Genomic DNA, 13554 nt, shown 5'->3' with positions numbered 1-13554 from the left:
TCCGAGAACTCGATCGATACCTGGAGAGAGAGAGAATAAATCGACTCACCTCCGCTTCTTGGCGTGTCGGTAGGACCGGACCGTTGTCGCAATCCTGGAACAGAGAGAAAAAGAAAAATTATATTCCTCTCGTTTTGTCTTCTCGATCGGATGGGGGATTAAGTTGTTCTCCCTCTTCGAGCGATCCAAAAACGAAAAGATCCGTCCGAGATCCCTCGAATTCTACGCCCCATCTTTCTCCCTCTCCCCGTAGCATAATGGGTAAATTAATTTTCAGAAATATTCGAAAATTACGGCGAAACTTGGCCGAACAGTGGGCGAGTAAAATGTACGCTCGATCGATCCTCGCCCTCGTAAGCTGATGCGCTCTCGCATTTTAATGAGTCTCATTTTTTTAATAATTAACGACTGTTCCGGATCCGGGAACCGGATCGCTTTTTTTTTTCGCATCATCCTCCCTCGAATTAAAATTTTCCTGGAATTGAAAAATGGGAAATGACGATGGAACCAAGGATGAATCTTCGAAATATTACGAGAATTCCTCTCTATCTTTTCCTCCGTTGAAAAGGGAATAAGAGGGGGGGGGGGGAAGAAAAGAGAAAGAAATAACATCTCGCGCGATAATAGATCCACTTCCGACGGAAATCATCGAGAGAAGAGGGGTACGAAGAGATTTATGGCACGGAAGACAGCGTGCGACTCCAAGTTTGATCGCATTTTTGAATCGACGAATTTTTACTTGGACAACTCGGTGGAAGGAAGAATATACGATAAGAAAGAATAGAAGATATTTCTATTTCGTTTTCGATTCGATTTTTACAAAAGATCAGACAGACATGTTTTAATATAATCGAAAGATAATTAGTTAGATAGAATTCGCTTAAACATCGATCAAGTAACGATCCTTGGTTATCCAAAAATTTCTCTACCTTCCAATTCTGTCTGCCCGCCACAAACGATAACAAAGCGTGGTAAGAAGCGACAGAAACCTATATTTTAACGACATTTTCGAACCCGTCAAATGCACGATATCTCTCGCGTAACAAGCGAAATCCAGGCTGCAAACTCGGGAGAAGAAAATCGTAAAGAATTCGGGTTTCGAAGGGGAGAGTGGAAGTGGCGCAAGGTGTTCCAGCTGACTTTTCTCACTGGAATTTCTCCGTGTTTCTCGCTCGTCGAACATAAACGGCAAAGTTAACGTACTTACAGTTCCCTATCGGATCCAGATCCCCATCATGTGCGCCGGTTTTATATCACCACCCTCTCTCCACCCAACCACCGACCTTCGCCTGTATAAGCGGCACGTAACTTTCGCATTCAAACTTTATCCCCACGCTACTTTTTGAGCACAACGTCAACTCCGCTGTTCCAACAAACTCGCTGAATTACAAATCGAACGTGGCACACGCTGTGCCACTACGAAAGGGGATAAAAGTGACGCGGCACCAACGATGAAACGAAAAGAAAAGGGAAAAAATGGAAGGAGAAGAAGAGCAAGTTGAAAGATGGATGGATGGAAAGAGAGGGGAAAAAAGAATGAGAAGACGAGAGGGGGGAAAAAGGAGGAGAAGTGTAGGAGAAATACGTAGGATAGAAGGTTGGCAGAAAGGAAGCAGAAACGAGGGTATTTCAATCTCGTTGGTTGGCTGTAAGGCAGCCACCAACCAACCATCCAGTTCGAAAACTTTCGCTTCTCGTCTGGCTGACTGAGTTTTTTCGAAGTGGTATAGAAACCGGATCCTTCGGTTCAGAGATCGTGCACATTTTCACCGTACACACACACATACACACTCCCTACGATGTATCCCTCCCTCCTCCTCCCTCTTTTGCACGCTCGGTCTCGAAAAAGCGGGAATAGCCTTCCGCTTGGCAGTTTGTTTAACGAAGCGACCCGCTAGTAACTGGTGGCTGGGTATTCTTTTTGCCACACACAGATAGCAGAGGAGGAAACTTTGCTCGCTCTTAATTCTGTTTACAGTAGCGACGAGGCCTCGTCAGAAGTTTAGCGAGCGGGATAAATTAACGAGCGTGGCCATAAATTCTCGTGAATCGAGGGGGTTGGCTGCCCGAAATGCATCGCCGAGAACACTCCCCGTCACTCGGTTACTCGGTTATCTCGATCGGAAAATGGGGCATACTCCCGATGAAATTACATTCCTACCACCGTTCAACCCTGATCGCTTCAACCAACCCCCTATTCCAAGATTCGCCAAGGTAGGTACATAGGAAGGAAGGGATGGTATCGTTAACATCCACGTCGGTTATTATCCTCGGTTTATATTATGTGAAAAGAGAACGATAATTACCATCGAGGCGGCAACTTTTATCACTTTATTAAGAGCAGAGCAAACGAAACTTTTCCCCTCGTCCGCGACAGGATAGGTCGTTTCCAAGTTCTAAAAAAAAAAAAAAAAAAAAAAAACGGAGCAGAAGGAACGATCAAAGGAGTATTTGTCGCGAGGAGGGCGTCGTATAAACTTATCGTTATATAATAAAGCAATGTCTTTGGAGTTGTTTAACGAGGAGACGTTGTGCTCGAGGAACGATTCGAAAGCGCGACCGTCTCGAAAAGCCATAAAAGTCGACGAGAAGGAGGGGGAGACGATCGAACGAAGGAGAGAGAACTGTCGTCGGGAGCCCTCGCCATCGAAGGACGTATATGACGACAGTCGATGGCCTCCCGTTTTCTATACCATGAACACACATACGTGGTGTTCTTCTTGGATCCGCGCGACAATATGTATCGCGCGTGTGTATGGGTCGGGTTGTAAGTTGAACAGGAAAGGAAGCGGGGAGGGGGGCCGAGAAAGATAAGAGGAACGTGGGTAGACTCCACGCCGCCGATAAGAGATCACACCTAACTTAACCCGGTCTTTGGACGAACGACCAACGGGGCAACCCTTAAGAGCGACATACCTCGCTCGATGCTACTACTTACTTTTGATTTTATCCCACACATTTCTTTAAAGCAATAATGACAAACCTGCATTTCGCTAAATTTTTCTATCACTACGGAATTATTCGCGAAATCCTTTCGTTTCTACGATCGATTCGATTTCTTCGTAACGATAACAGGATGATTCTCTAATTGTTCCGAACAACGGACAAGAATAATCCGATCGTCAGTCACGAACAAAAAAATCGTATACAAACACATATTCCGTTTCTCTCTCCCTCCCGTTAAAAGCGGGATCGATTTGCATTCGTTTTGCATCTGTCTCGCTGTGCGGACTACAGTTTTTAGAAATTATAAAATCTTATGGATCGAAAAAATAATGAAAACAGAGAAAAAAAAGAAACGATTCTAATTCGAACGATAGATCGAAACGGCCGTAGCTATTTAGATATATATTTCGTTGTAATTGTGGCTTAATTCGTTTCCCGACAAATTTGTTTAACCATGATCGGTCGCGAATCGTCCAGAGAGACGAGGAGGGAGAAATTGAGAGGCGGAGAGATAGTCTGAATCGAACGTAATTTACAAAACGGAACGAATTCGTGAACAAAAACACTTTCCAAATTATTTTTATCGTAACATATTTGAAATATGTGCGAGGGAAAAAATACAATTCCTCTTTCGAGGTTGCGCGATATACAAAATCAACGAAGGACAGGGAGGAGGGGATGAATGGAAGAGCAAAAAAAGAAACAGGTAAAAAAAAAAAAAAAAAAAAAAAGAAAAAAAAGTAGAACGATCGCTGCAAGCTGTTGGCACAAGCCCCATGAACGTATATGCGCGCGTATATGTGTATAGATTATCTAAATGGATCGTTCGTATGCGCTGCTACATACGCCCTCGTTCACCCCTGCCTTCTTTTACCTCGTTGCTTTTAATGACGACATTACGAGCTGGCTTCACAGAGTTGGCCGTTACTCGCGAATAATTTACGGCAAATATTTATCTAAGATAATTGTTCGTACAAAGTCTGCGTTCAATTGTAGTCTGCCACCAGTTATCCGGATATCGCGTTCGTTTACATAATAATTATTTATCGCAAATACGAGGGTGTAACAGCTCCGTCCATGTTTGCTTCGAGCTACTTACAGCTACTCGAACAAAATTGTTTTCGCGATAACCATTCCTTTCAATTAAGAATTATTCTCCACGCGCTTTTCATCGAGGATCGCGCCAACATTTCGTTTGATCTGTAATTTCTGACCGATCATAATCTGTTGAATAATCATTTCAATTTCAATTCCAAGCTGATGTTTCCAGCTGCGACGTAACGTATAAAAATTATTGATCTTTTCCCGAGAAAAAATCTTTGATTACGTAGAAATAAAAATATTCGAAATATTGCTTTGTGCAACGAGTCACAGATCGATCGAATAAAGCTCAGCGTCAAAATTTCCTGAAATTTACGGTATCGTGAAATTCGATGCTATCTCTCGACAGGGACTAGGAGAGAAGGAAAAATGATCTGCTTCGAATTTTGCAACGATGAATTATTACACGAAGGAAACGGAAAAGATAATAGATCGAGAGAGATTTAATATCTCTCCTCTCTGTTCGATCTGATTTGAAGACAACACGCGCTTTAAAAACAAACCTTTATTTACCTAGAAACTGAAATTTCCAAATGTAACACGTCAAACGCAACTGACCCCCTTTTATATTCTCGTAAAATCGATTTTCATTCCTCTTGACGCGCGCGATAACATCGTACGAATTACGGATCGAATTGATCTTTTGTCGAAATGAACAAAAATACAACGAATAGAACGCGAATAGACGAGCAACAATTAATTGGGGATATTCAACTTCGATAATGATCGTAAATTGCGAAAATCAATTACGAATATCGGAATCACTTTATCGAAACGATAAAATACAACGATACGACTTCTCACCATTTCAATTTTCTAATTCGTCGAAACGACTATTGAAACTTTCCCACGAAAAGCAAGGCTATTCATCACCGCGTATCTACCATTATCATGAACACTTGGATGGACTCTAGGTTATCCAGCGCCAATTTATCACTATATCGGCAACGGTAAAAACATGAATTTATCACCAAGAAAGCTATTCTTTGCCAAGATGTAGAGCCCCGTTAAATGATGCTCGAAAACGGTAATGACGGTAACGATCAGAAGTGTGAAACAGAAGATCCGAGTAGATCGATGCCCAACATCCACTCTTTTTTACGCATTGTCGCCCACTCCTACGTATAAATTCGTCCATCCATCCATCCATAATATCAATTAATCTTTGCATCGCGATAAAAAACCGTAACCGTAACCTCGTAGGTTAGAAACGAGCAAAAAAAGACGTTCAACCTATTCCAGTTGTCTACCCTTCGCGATAAAAGCGATTTTTTTTTTTTTTTTTTTTTTTTCTTTTTTTGAACCATTGTCATCATTCGTCCGACGAAACATCAAACAATCAAACCCAGGGCAAAACCTATCTACGAGACACATCAAACAACCTTTCTCCGTAATTTCATCCCCTCGCTAATCTAGAAAAACGCTCCTCCCCCTCCTCCCTTCCCCAAATCGTCCCTATGTGACAAACAACTAGCCAACCCTCCCCCCACCCAACAACCCTCGAAATCCCTCGCGGGGAATCCCGAACGCTCTATTTTTCAACTATTTTTCAATCGGCCGAGAGCGTTTCCCTCCGCGGAACAAAGCAGACGTGTTTCACGTGGCCGCGCGGAAAGTAACAACGATTGTCCTGTATTCAGCAATTTCGCGTACGTTCCGCGTGACCCACCACCACGACAACGCCGCGCGTGTATCATGGAAGGCGCCGGCGAAACCGGCTCTCGTTGCGTCACGTCGAAAATACGAAAATTCATTCGCTTTGCGCCGAACGCCACGCTTTCCGAATAAGCGTGGGCAAATCGACTCGGCCAGCGTCGAGTTGACTGTCGCGCGAGATAGAGTCGAGCGATGAATAAAAAAAAAAAGAAGGGGATGAGAGAAGAATTGGACGCACCGTTTAAGGGTGGATCGCGATAGACGAGAATTGCGTTGAAGAAGGATTGTCGAAATAGAAATTTTTACTAGGACAATTTGGGTAAAGAGTAAAAATCTTTGATTTCTTTTTCTTCTAATACAATCTAAAGTGTACGTGATGATTTCACGCGATACCCTGTGGTTGTGATGCCGAATTAAACAAAGAGGGGGAAAAAATTATAATTATAATGGAAATTATTACGGGATGAGAAAGAAAGATGAAAAGAGGGAGGAGAGAGAGAGAGAGAGAGAGAGAGAGAGGGACGAAAGGAAAGCAATTTAAGGAAATAAATGGTACGAGAAAAGAATGGGAAGAAAAGAAATGGAACAAGTTGTTAGGAATAATACGTACTTTTCTCCGGCTTCTTCTTTTAAGCTCTAAACAAAAATGAGTTAACGCTTATCTTAACGTAGAATTTTTATACTCTGTATCTCCCTCTTTCTTCCACGTACGTGCAAATTTCTTTACAAATTCGTAACTAACTGTTAAGTCAAGACTAATCCCCTATGATCGTTAATTAATTAAAACGAAATAAATCACGAGTTCATATCATTCCTCAGATAAATATTATACACTTTCTTCTGTTCGATGTTCGTCCATTGAGAAATGAACGAGAGAGGATTTATAAAAAAAAAAAAAGAAAAAAAAATATAACACCATCCTTATTATACGAGGGAACGAACGACCACATTGGATCGTAGTAAAAATTAAATCGGCGCTTAAAACAAAGCACGGCCGCGGATATCGCTGCTAATGAATATGCAAAAGGGGCGCAGGCTTTTCATAAGCATTCCAGCATTTCAAACGAAACGCGCGGTCCAGTCCGGTCCGCGATAGTAAATCGTTAAACTAAAATTTAATCTCCCGATACACGTGCCTCCTTTCCTCCTTTTCCTGCGGATAATACGCGGCAAATCTCAATGAAAACCACGTATATCTGCTAAAGAAAAATTTATAGCGCCAAATGGCGATCCTGTTCACCTGGAATTTAATCGCCAATTCCCGATGAGCCATCCGTCCAGACGAGAGCCATCACAATCCCGTTCGAACTGGACAACGAAAACTGCTCGATTTAAATTCGTAAAACGAGCAATCGAGTAATGGCCATTCCGCCACGAGGCGTAACAAGCAAGAAAAATCGTGTCGTTCCTTTTATGATAAAAAGATGTAAAAAAAAAAATCTATCCACTTACAGATAACTGATTCGAAATGTAAAGCGGATTTTTCCAGGGAACATTTATGTATCGCAACCGTGTTCAATTACGATGTACAATTAGAACAAGTGCATCCACATCCGTGGACGAAAATACGAATGAAAGATCGAATCTGATTCAATGAAATTACGACGGGTATAAAAATTTGGAACATCTGCTGATAATCAATCAATTCCCTCTCCCCGCGACATATCCTCGATCTCGGGAAAAAACGTATCTCGGGAGGAGGAGCAAAAGTCATATAGGTAAAAAGTGGAAGAGGAACCCGACGTGGCCGATCGGTGAAAAGAAAAGGAAAGTCGACGAGCCCGACTTGTCGAGAACCGCGTTCAACTCGATCAAACGCTCGAAAAAACGTTGGGAAGAAAGGAAGACGAGTATATATAAGTCTCGGCTGATCTATCGGCTATACTTGTCGGATGGAGAAATTTTTTTTTTTTTTTTTTCCGCCCATCTCGCGGGGACGGTTTTCTGTATAATGCTATATACCTCGCGACAAAAGTCTCCTCTACTCACTTTTGGGCGGGAATGTGAAATCGCGAAAACTTTGCCACTGCAACAGGATTACCACTAGCCTCTTTTCTCGGCCGGCCGAGTCGAAAGCTGTGCCAGACGAACGGAATATAAATGAGCGGAACCCGAAGACGAGGCCGGATCGATCGCGCGCACGTGATAAGGCGGGGCGAAGACGCAACGAGACAGCTTCCTTCGAGACCGAGAACACGTGCGGAACATTTCAAGCGGCGATTTCGATATCTTGGGCAAAATTCGATACGAGTCGGCGGCTATCCTTCCTCTCTCCGTCCCAGATACACACGTCTCTACTGTTACGCGCGGATCGAACACCGTGACATTGTCGAGGAGACATTCTTTCTACGATCCTCCACACGATCATCAATTTTTGATCGGTGGTGTATTCATCAACGATGGTTTCGAGATGGAACGCGAGATCCGCTGAGAATAAAGATTATGCTCGATGCAAGGAGAGGATGCGACGTGGAAAGAGAGGAGAATCGAAGAGGGATTAATATCACGCATCGTTTAGATCGTATTTTCTGGAAATAAGTGGAAGCGTACGGCCCGTGTCCGTGTTTCGTTTCTCTTCCGATTCTTCCTCCCTTCCTCCCTCCCTTCGTTCACCATCCCGCTGCACGTTCGTATATAGCAGCAGCCCCCAGGCCGCGAACAAAGCAACGCCGCAATATCGTACGTGATTTAAGAAAAGTTTTCTTCGAAATTGTTCGTGCTATAACCTTTTGGAGTGGTTCCAACGGAGAACAGAATGCCTAAGATAAGAATTTTCCCTCGCGGCTTCTCGCTGTCACGTCGCGGCCAATATCCAGAAGGAGAAGGGGAAAAGGCGAGGAACGAAATCGAACCGCTCTGTGCGACAAAGAAAGCAAAGAAGGTTGTTAATTAAACGCGTGCGTAACTTGGTATAACTCGGTTCCATTTTTCTCCACGCGAACGAATCGAAAAACTGTTCGACTGAAAATTTCAACGACGAACGATCCGTGATCCTCTCTCTCTCTCTCTCTCTTATCGCGTGTCAACCGATGTTTTCCAATCATGGTGCGAAGAAAAAGAATTTAATTTTCGGTAGAGCAAAGATCGGTAAAAAATTGTTTTAATTTCACGAACAAAGAGCAATCTCGAACCCCGGAATCCATTTATTTATACAAAATTCTCGTTCCCTTACCTCGGTTTCCCGATAATTATTGTTCCAACGCGATACAAAAGGGGAAAAAATTAATTTCTACGCGAAGAGAATCGCGTTCTCGTTGATGTTTTAAATGTTTCAAGGGGACAAGCGGCACGTGAACAAACGGTGCGAAGTAAAAGTCATCGCAGAGATGACAACCACCCCCGTTTCGTTGGAGAGTAACGCGTTAATTAATGATTCCAATCTCATTTATCATTACAGCCAGGTCGAGGAACCGTCTGGAATTATATATAGCGTTTCCTACACCCTCCTCCTCCACCCATTCTCTCTCCCGTACTACTACTCGACCCTCCTACACCACCAGCAGACACCATCCTTTCTTTCTCTCACCTTTCTTTAATTAAATAACTTCAAGACACTATCCGTTACTTCATCTACCCACCTCTCGTCTGTTCGTCCGCCACCAATCTACTTTTCAGATCTGAAACACGGGATACCCATTAAGACGAATTCGATATTTCCGATATCCGGTTGCTTATCTCCCCCCTAAAACCACCGTCTCCTCTTGTTCCTCGAATTTTCGCGAGAGCCAACTTCCCGTTTCTTCCAATTTCTTCCTGAAAGGAAGGAGCAGACTCGTTCGCCCGAATTTATTTCTTAACTCGACTCTGAAAACGTTCCAGACGACGAATCGATCGACACTCGACACGTTCACGCCTACTTTCGACGCACGGTTCTTCTCGCGACGCCTGTTGTGTTTTCGCCTCCTTCGGACCTTCGTGTATACAACGCGACTCGCGCTCGATATTCCGGAAAGGAGATTCGGAATCACGATGAAACGTGACGGATGAGAGAGGAAGGAAGGAAGAAACGAAGGAAGGGAGGATGAGGAGAGAGAGGAAGGCCATTGTCGGTGGTATATCGCCGGGGCTGTCTTGTCAGCCCATCCATTATTCAAGTCGCGCGACTTGCCATGCCATCCCATGCCATACACACGAGTTCTCATTAATTCTTCTTCGCACGTTTGCTTAATACCGCCCCGATCCTTTCCGCCGCCTCGTCCAACTTTCGTTCGACCAGCGGAAGAAGAGCCGACCATCCGATATCGATCTTTCCAAGTAAACGTCACTTTGTAAACATGTTTTATAATTACGCGGTTTCACGTTTCAATTTACGTATTAAGAATCGATTTTTATACATCGTGAAGTAAAATATTAAGATACAGTCAAGAAAAATGATTAAACAATAACAAGAAATCAAGAAATCCGATCTCGACAGTTCGATAGTTGTCCAACGTATTTTAATCCTCCGTTGCATTACCGTCCAAATTGGAGGAGGAGTTAAAAATACTCTAAATTAAAATTGGATGAGAGAATAAAAATTTGAGCAGGTGTAAGGTAATAGGACGGAAGAGCAAGTCAAGAATGTCACATGATGCATTTACGTATCTAATGTATAAAAGAATCGTTTTCACGCAAATTCGTGCAATAGAGAAAAAGTTATCAATTATTTCGTCCGTTGCATAATACAAACGAGTTGCAATCCCTTAACTAGCAAGTCGACACTCCCAGTTCTTTCGTCCAATTACGTCTGATTAAACGCGATAATTGGAGAGTTGAAACGTACGCACACACGTTGAAACCGTTCGACCGGGGATAAACCGTTGAAACAACCCCGATCGGAGCGAATCAATTTCACGGATCCTCCCGACCGAAATTCGGCATTTCGCACACCAGAGATTCCATCGCGTCGTCCAAGTTGCGTCGGACCGCATACTTTCACCGGGGACAGGAATTTTCAAAGGCGACGGGATAACGCGGCGCACGCGCCACGTGAAACCGCCATCCACGATGCAACACATCTCGCGTCCACGATGAAATATCAACGATCGACGGGTGTATGGAGTTGCACAACCACAATCCAGATTTCGAAGCGTCCGCATCGACCGCGGATCTTGTGAATTTCCGCGCGGTCGCCATTCGAAACGAGAATATCATATTTTAGCTCCGTCGGTTCGCTGATTCGGTTATCATACCTGGTGCGTGTGCCTATACCTTTGCACTCGTATTTATTATGTTTAAAAAGGTTATTCCTAATCAACTCGGGATTTTTATTTATTTCGATCGAAATGAAAACGTTTTGCTTTGGGAATATATTAACTTGTCGTTTATATATGTGATAAAATGTAGCGACACACGAGTGCAAAGGGTCAATGCAAGGGTAAATTCTAGTCCAGGCGCGTTCGTGTCACGATAACGCGTAAAAAGAACGGGGAAAGAATGGTGGATAAATTAAGAGTAATAAAGCGAGAGAGTATTTGCTTCGTTAATATCATTCAAGGGTCAAGTTGCAATTAATAAATGATAGCAGTTTCCGCGCGAAAGCTACATCGTCCCGTTGTGCAACCCTCTTCCATCCATCGTCTTAATTACCGGCCTGTCGAGCCGCGTCTTGCCTCCCCTCGCGAGAAGTAGATCGCGCGCGGATTAAGTCGTCGACGGGTTGGTTACACGTGGCTACTCGTTGGTTACTCGCGAATTGGCTACAACTTTTGAGGGCGAGCTACGACGTCGATATATAAATAACAGCGTTCCTCACAGCTCGAGGTGTAGGGGAAAAAGTAAGGCTGCAGAGGAAGCTTTTGCCCTTTGAACGAATGCAGTTTCGATTTTGGTAAAAAAAAAAAAAAAGATAAAACCGGTTTTGTGGATCTCTTGGACGGTATCTTGGAGGAACCTTTTCGCGTAATTATTTCGCTACGACGTCGTACGAGCACGGCTTCTTTTATAGCATCGAGCTTCTTTCATTTTTCGAAAGGTCTTTGATCGATAACACACACGAGCAGCAATTAGGTTAAGTCGATCCATTAGGAAGTAATTAAAGCTCGCGTTCGTGATAAATGTGAATGCAAAGATGGTTGATGAAAATTTCGAGGGGAGTATTTAATAAAAATAATCGACGTTACGAAAACGTTACAACTTTTTAAATTCGCTCACGATTCTTCTTGATAATATCTTCTTGATAATCAGAAGGAGAAGTTGATCGCGTTACTTGTGTTTTTCTCCACCTTCCTCTTATTCCTCCTGCTCGCGCTCGTTCGCCGCCCTCTCCCGATATATCAAACGCAAAAAGTTCGTGACAAGCTGAAAGGGGAATCGCATTTCCGTCGACAATGGCGCGCCGAACGCGATTCATTTCTCCATCAATATGATCCGGATAGTTGATCCTGATGGATGATCAACATCCGTCACTCAGCTCGCCTTGCTTGCCGCCTACACTCGATTCACTTTCCGCCTCCGCTCCACGAAGAAATGCAAATTTGTCAATGATGCGACACCGACGGATTCCTCCTCCGTCCCGAAAACGTGTTGCGTTCCATTGGAAAAATCAACGTGTTGGCCGGCCAACTCTCGATACAAAATGCATAATTTATTCCGCGAATCGGAATAATCGGCCATCTTCCTTTTTAATTCGTATGACAATTCAGTAATGGAAGGGAGGGGATGGACGATTTGGCCGTTATAACAGCGGCGATCAACCCCGCCGCGCTTTTTAATATTAATTCAACGAGCAGCGCGCTAATTTGTTCCCACGAGGCTTTGATCAAATGACCGGCCACGCCACTGTTTCGCCGCGTGCCTATCTACCCATCTACACCTATCGTACGTATTGGCCATCGTACGATATGTCCACGCATGTACGCCGTCGAACAACGTTAGTTGTTTTCGCTCAACGTCCTTCGATAAATTCCGCGTCGAGAATTCGCCACGTGCAGCACGTCCCCTCGTCGTTCGAGCTACTAATTTCCTTCGGATCCTTCCTCGCCACTCGTTATTATAACCGGGAGAAGGAGAGCACGTTGAAACGGTTTCCCACTTAATTCCTTGTACGTAGCTCGCCGATGGAAATTTCTTAATTAACGATTAGTAATTGGAGCCACTTCTTCGGCCAATCTCTCGTCAATTTTTCTTTCCCCCGGCTTAATTAACTTTCCTTCCCCGACTCGCCCCGATTGGAAGAATAGGGGAGAAGGGCGCGAGAAGGAGCGAAAACTTTCAAATAACACGTTGATTCGAAATACATTGGATTAAGCTGGCATAAGCTAAACAAGCTCCGAGGGCAAGTATGATGCCGTGGCGATAATAATCGAGAGTGGAGAGGTCGAAGGTGAGGGGGGAAAGATGGCCATGGTATCAGGGGAACGGGACGTTGGAACGATACGTTACTTCGTTACGAGTTACGTCATAGCTTGCGTAACACGGCTAATCGCTTCCAGGTTTACGCGCTTATTACGAGGGTGGAGCGGGCCGTGAGGGTGAATCGATGTAAAGCTCGGACTACGCCAACCGATAAATCAGTTCACTAAATTGAAGCGCGTGTTACGTAAAATATCGACGAGAGGGGTCGAACCGTAATCCACGGCACGTTTCCATTGACCGAGAAATCGATACGAACCCTCTCCTTTCTTCGACCGAACTATGGATCGGAGCATTGTCATCGAAGGTTTTTCGTCGATCGCCGCGAGGATAGAATAATCGTAAAAAAAAAAAAACAAAAAGAAAAGAAAAGAAAAGAAAAGAAAAGAAAGGAAAGGGAGGGGAAAGAAAAATCGTTATCGCACGAACCAGTCGTAATTTTGGCCGTGAACTTGCCTCGGCAAAGTTGTGACCACAAATTTGCGAACTTTCTCGTATAATCTGGTACAGAGTTCTCAA

At 43.8% G+C, this 13554-nt stretch overlaps 1 protein-coding gene across 2 annotated transcripts in view; it reads right to left on the bottom strand.

The window, feature by feature from the left end:
• The window catches only part of tei (irregular chiasm C-roughest protein teiresias), a 310935-nt gene that overhangs the window by 243674 nt on the left and 53707 nt on the right, over window positions 1–13554 (bottom strand). For both annotated transcript variants that reach the window (XM_086912166.1, XM_086912165.1), the window contains one exon: window positions 50–94. In XM_086912166.1, the coding sequence (XP_086768292.1) occupies window positions 50–94 (45 nt within the window). The remainder of the gene's footprint in view (window positions 1–49; window positions 95–13554) is intronic.

The sequence above is a fragment of the Apis florea genome, unplaced genomic scaffold, assembly GCF_048593485.1.
Source record: "Apis florea isolate Af1SG1 unplaced genomic scaffold, ASM4859348v1 contig_3367_pilon, whole genome shotgun sequence".
Lineage (NCBI taxonomy): Eukaryota > Metazoa > Arthropoda > Insecta > Hymenoptera > Apidae > Apis > Apis florea.
This window is presented reverse-complemented; position numbering and strand designations above follow the sequence as displayed.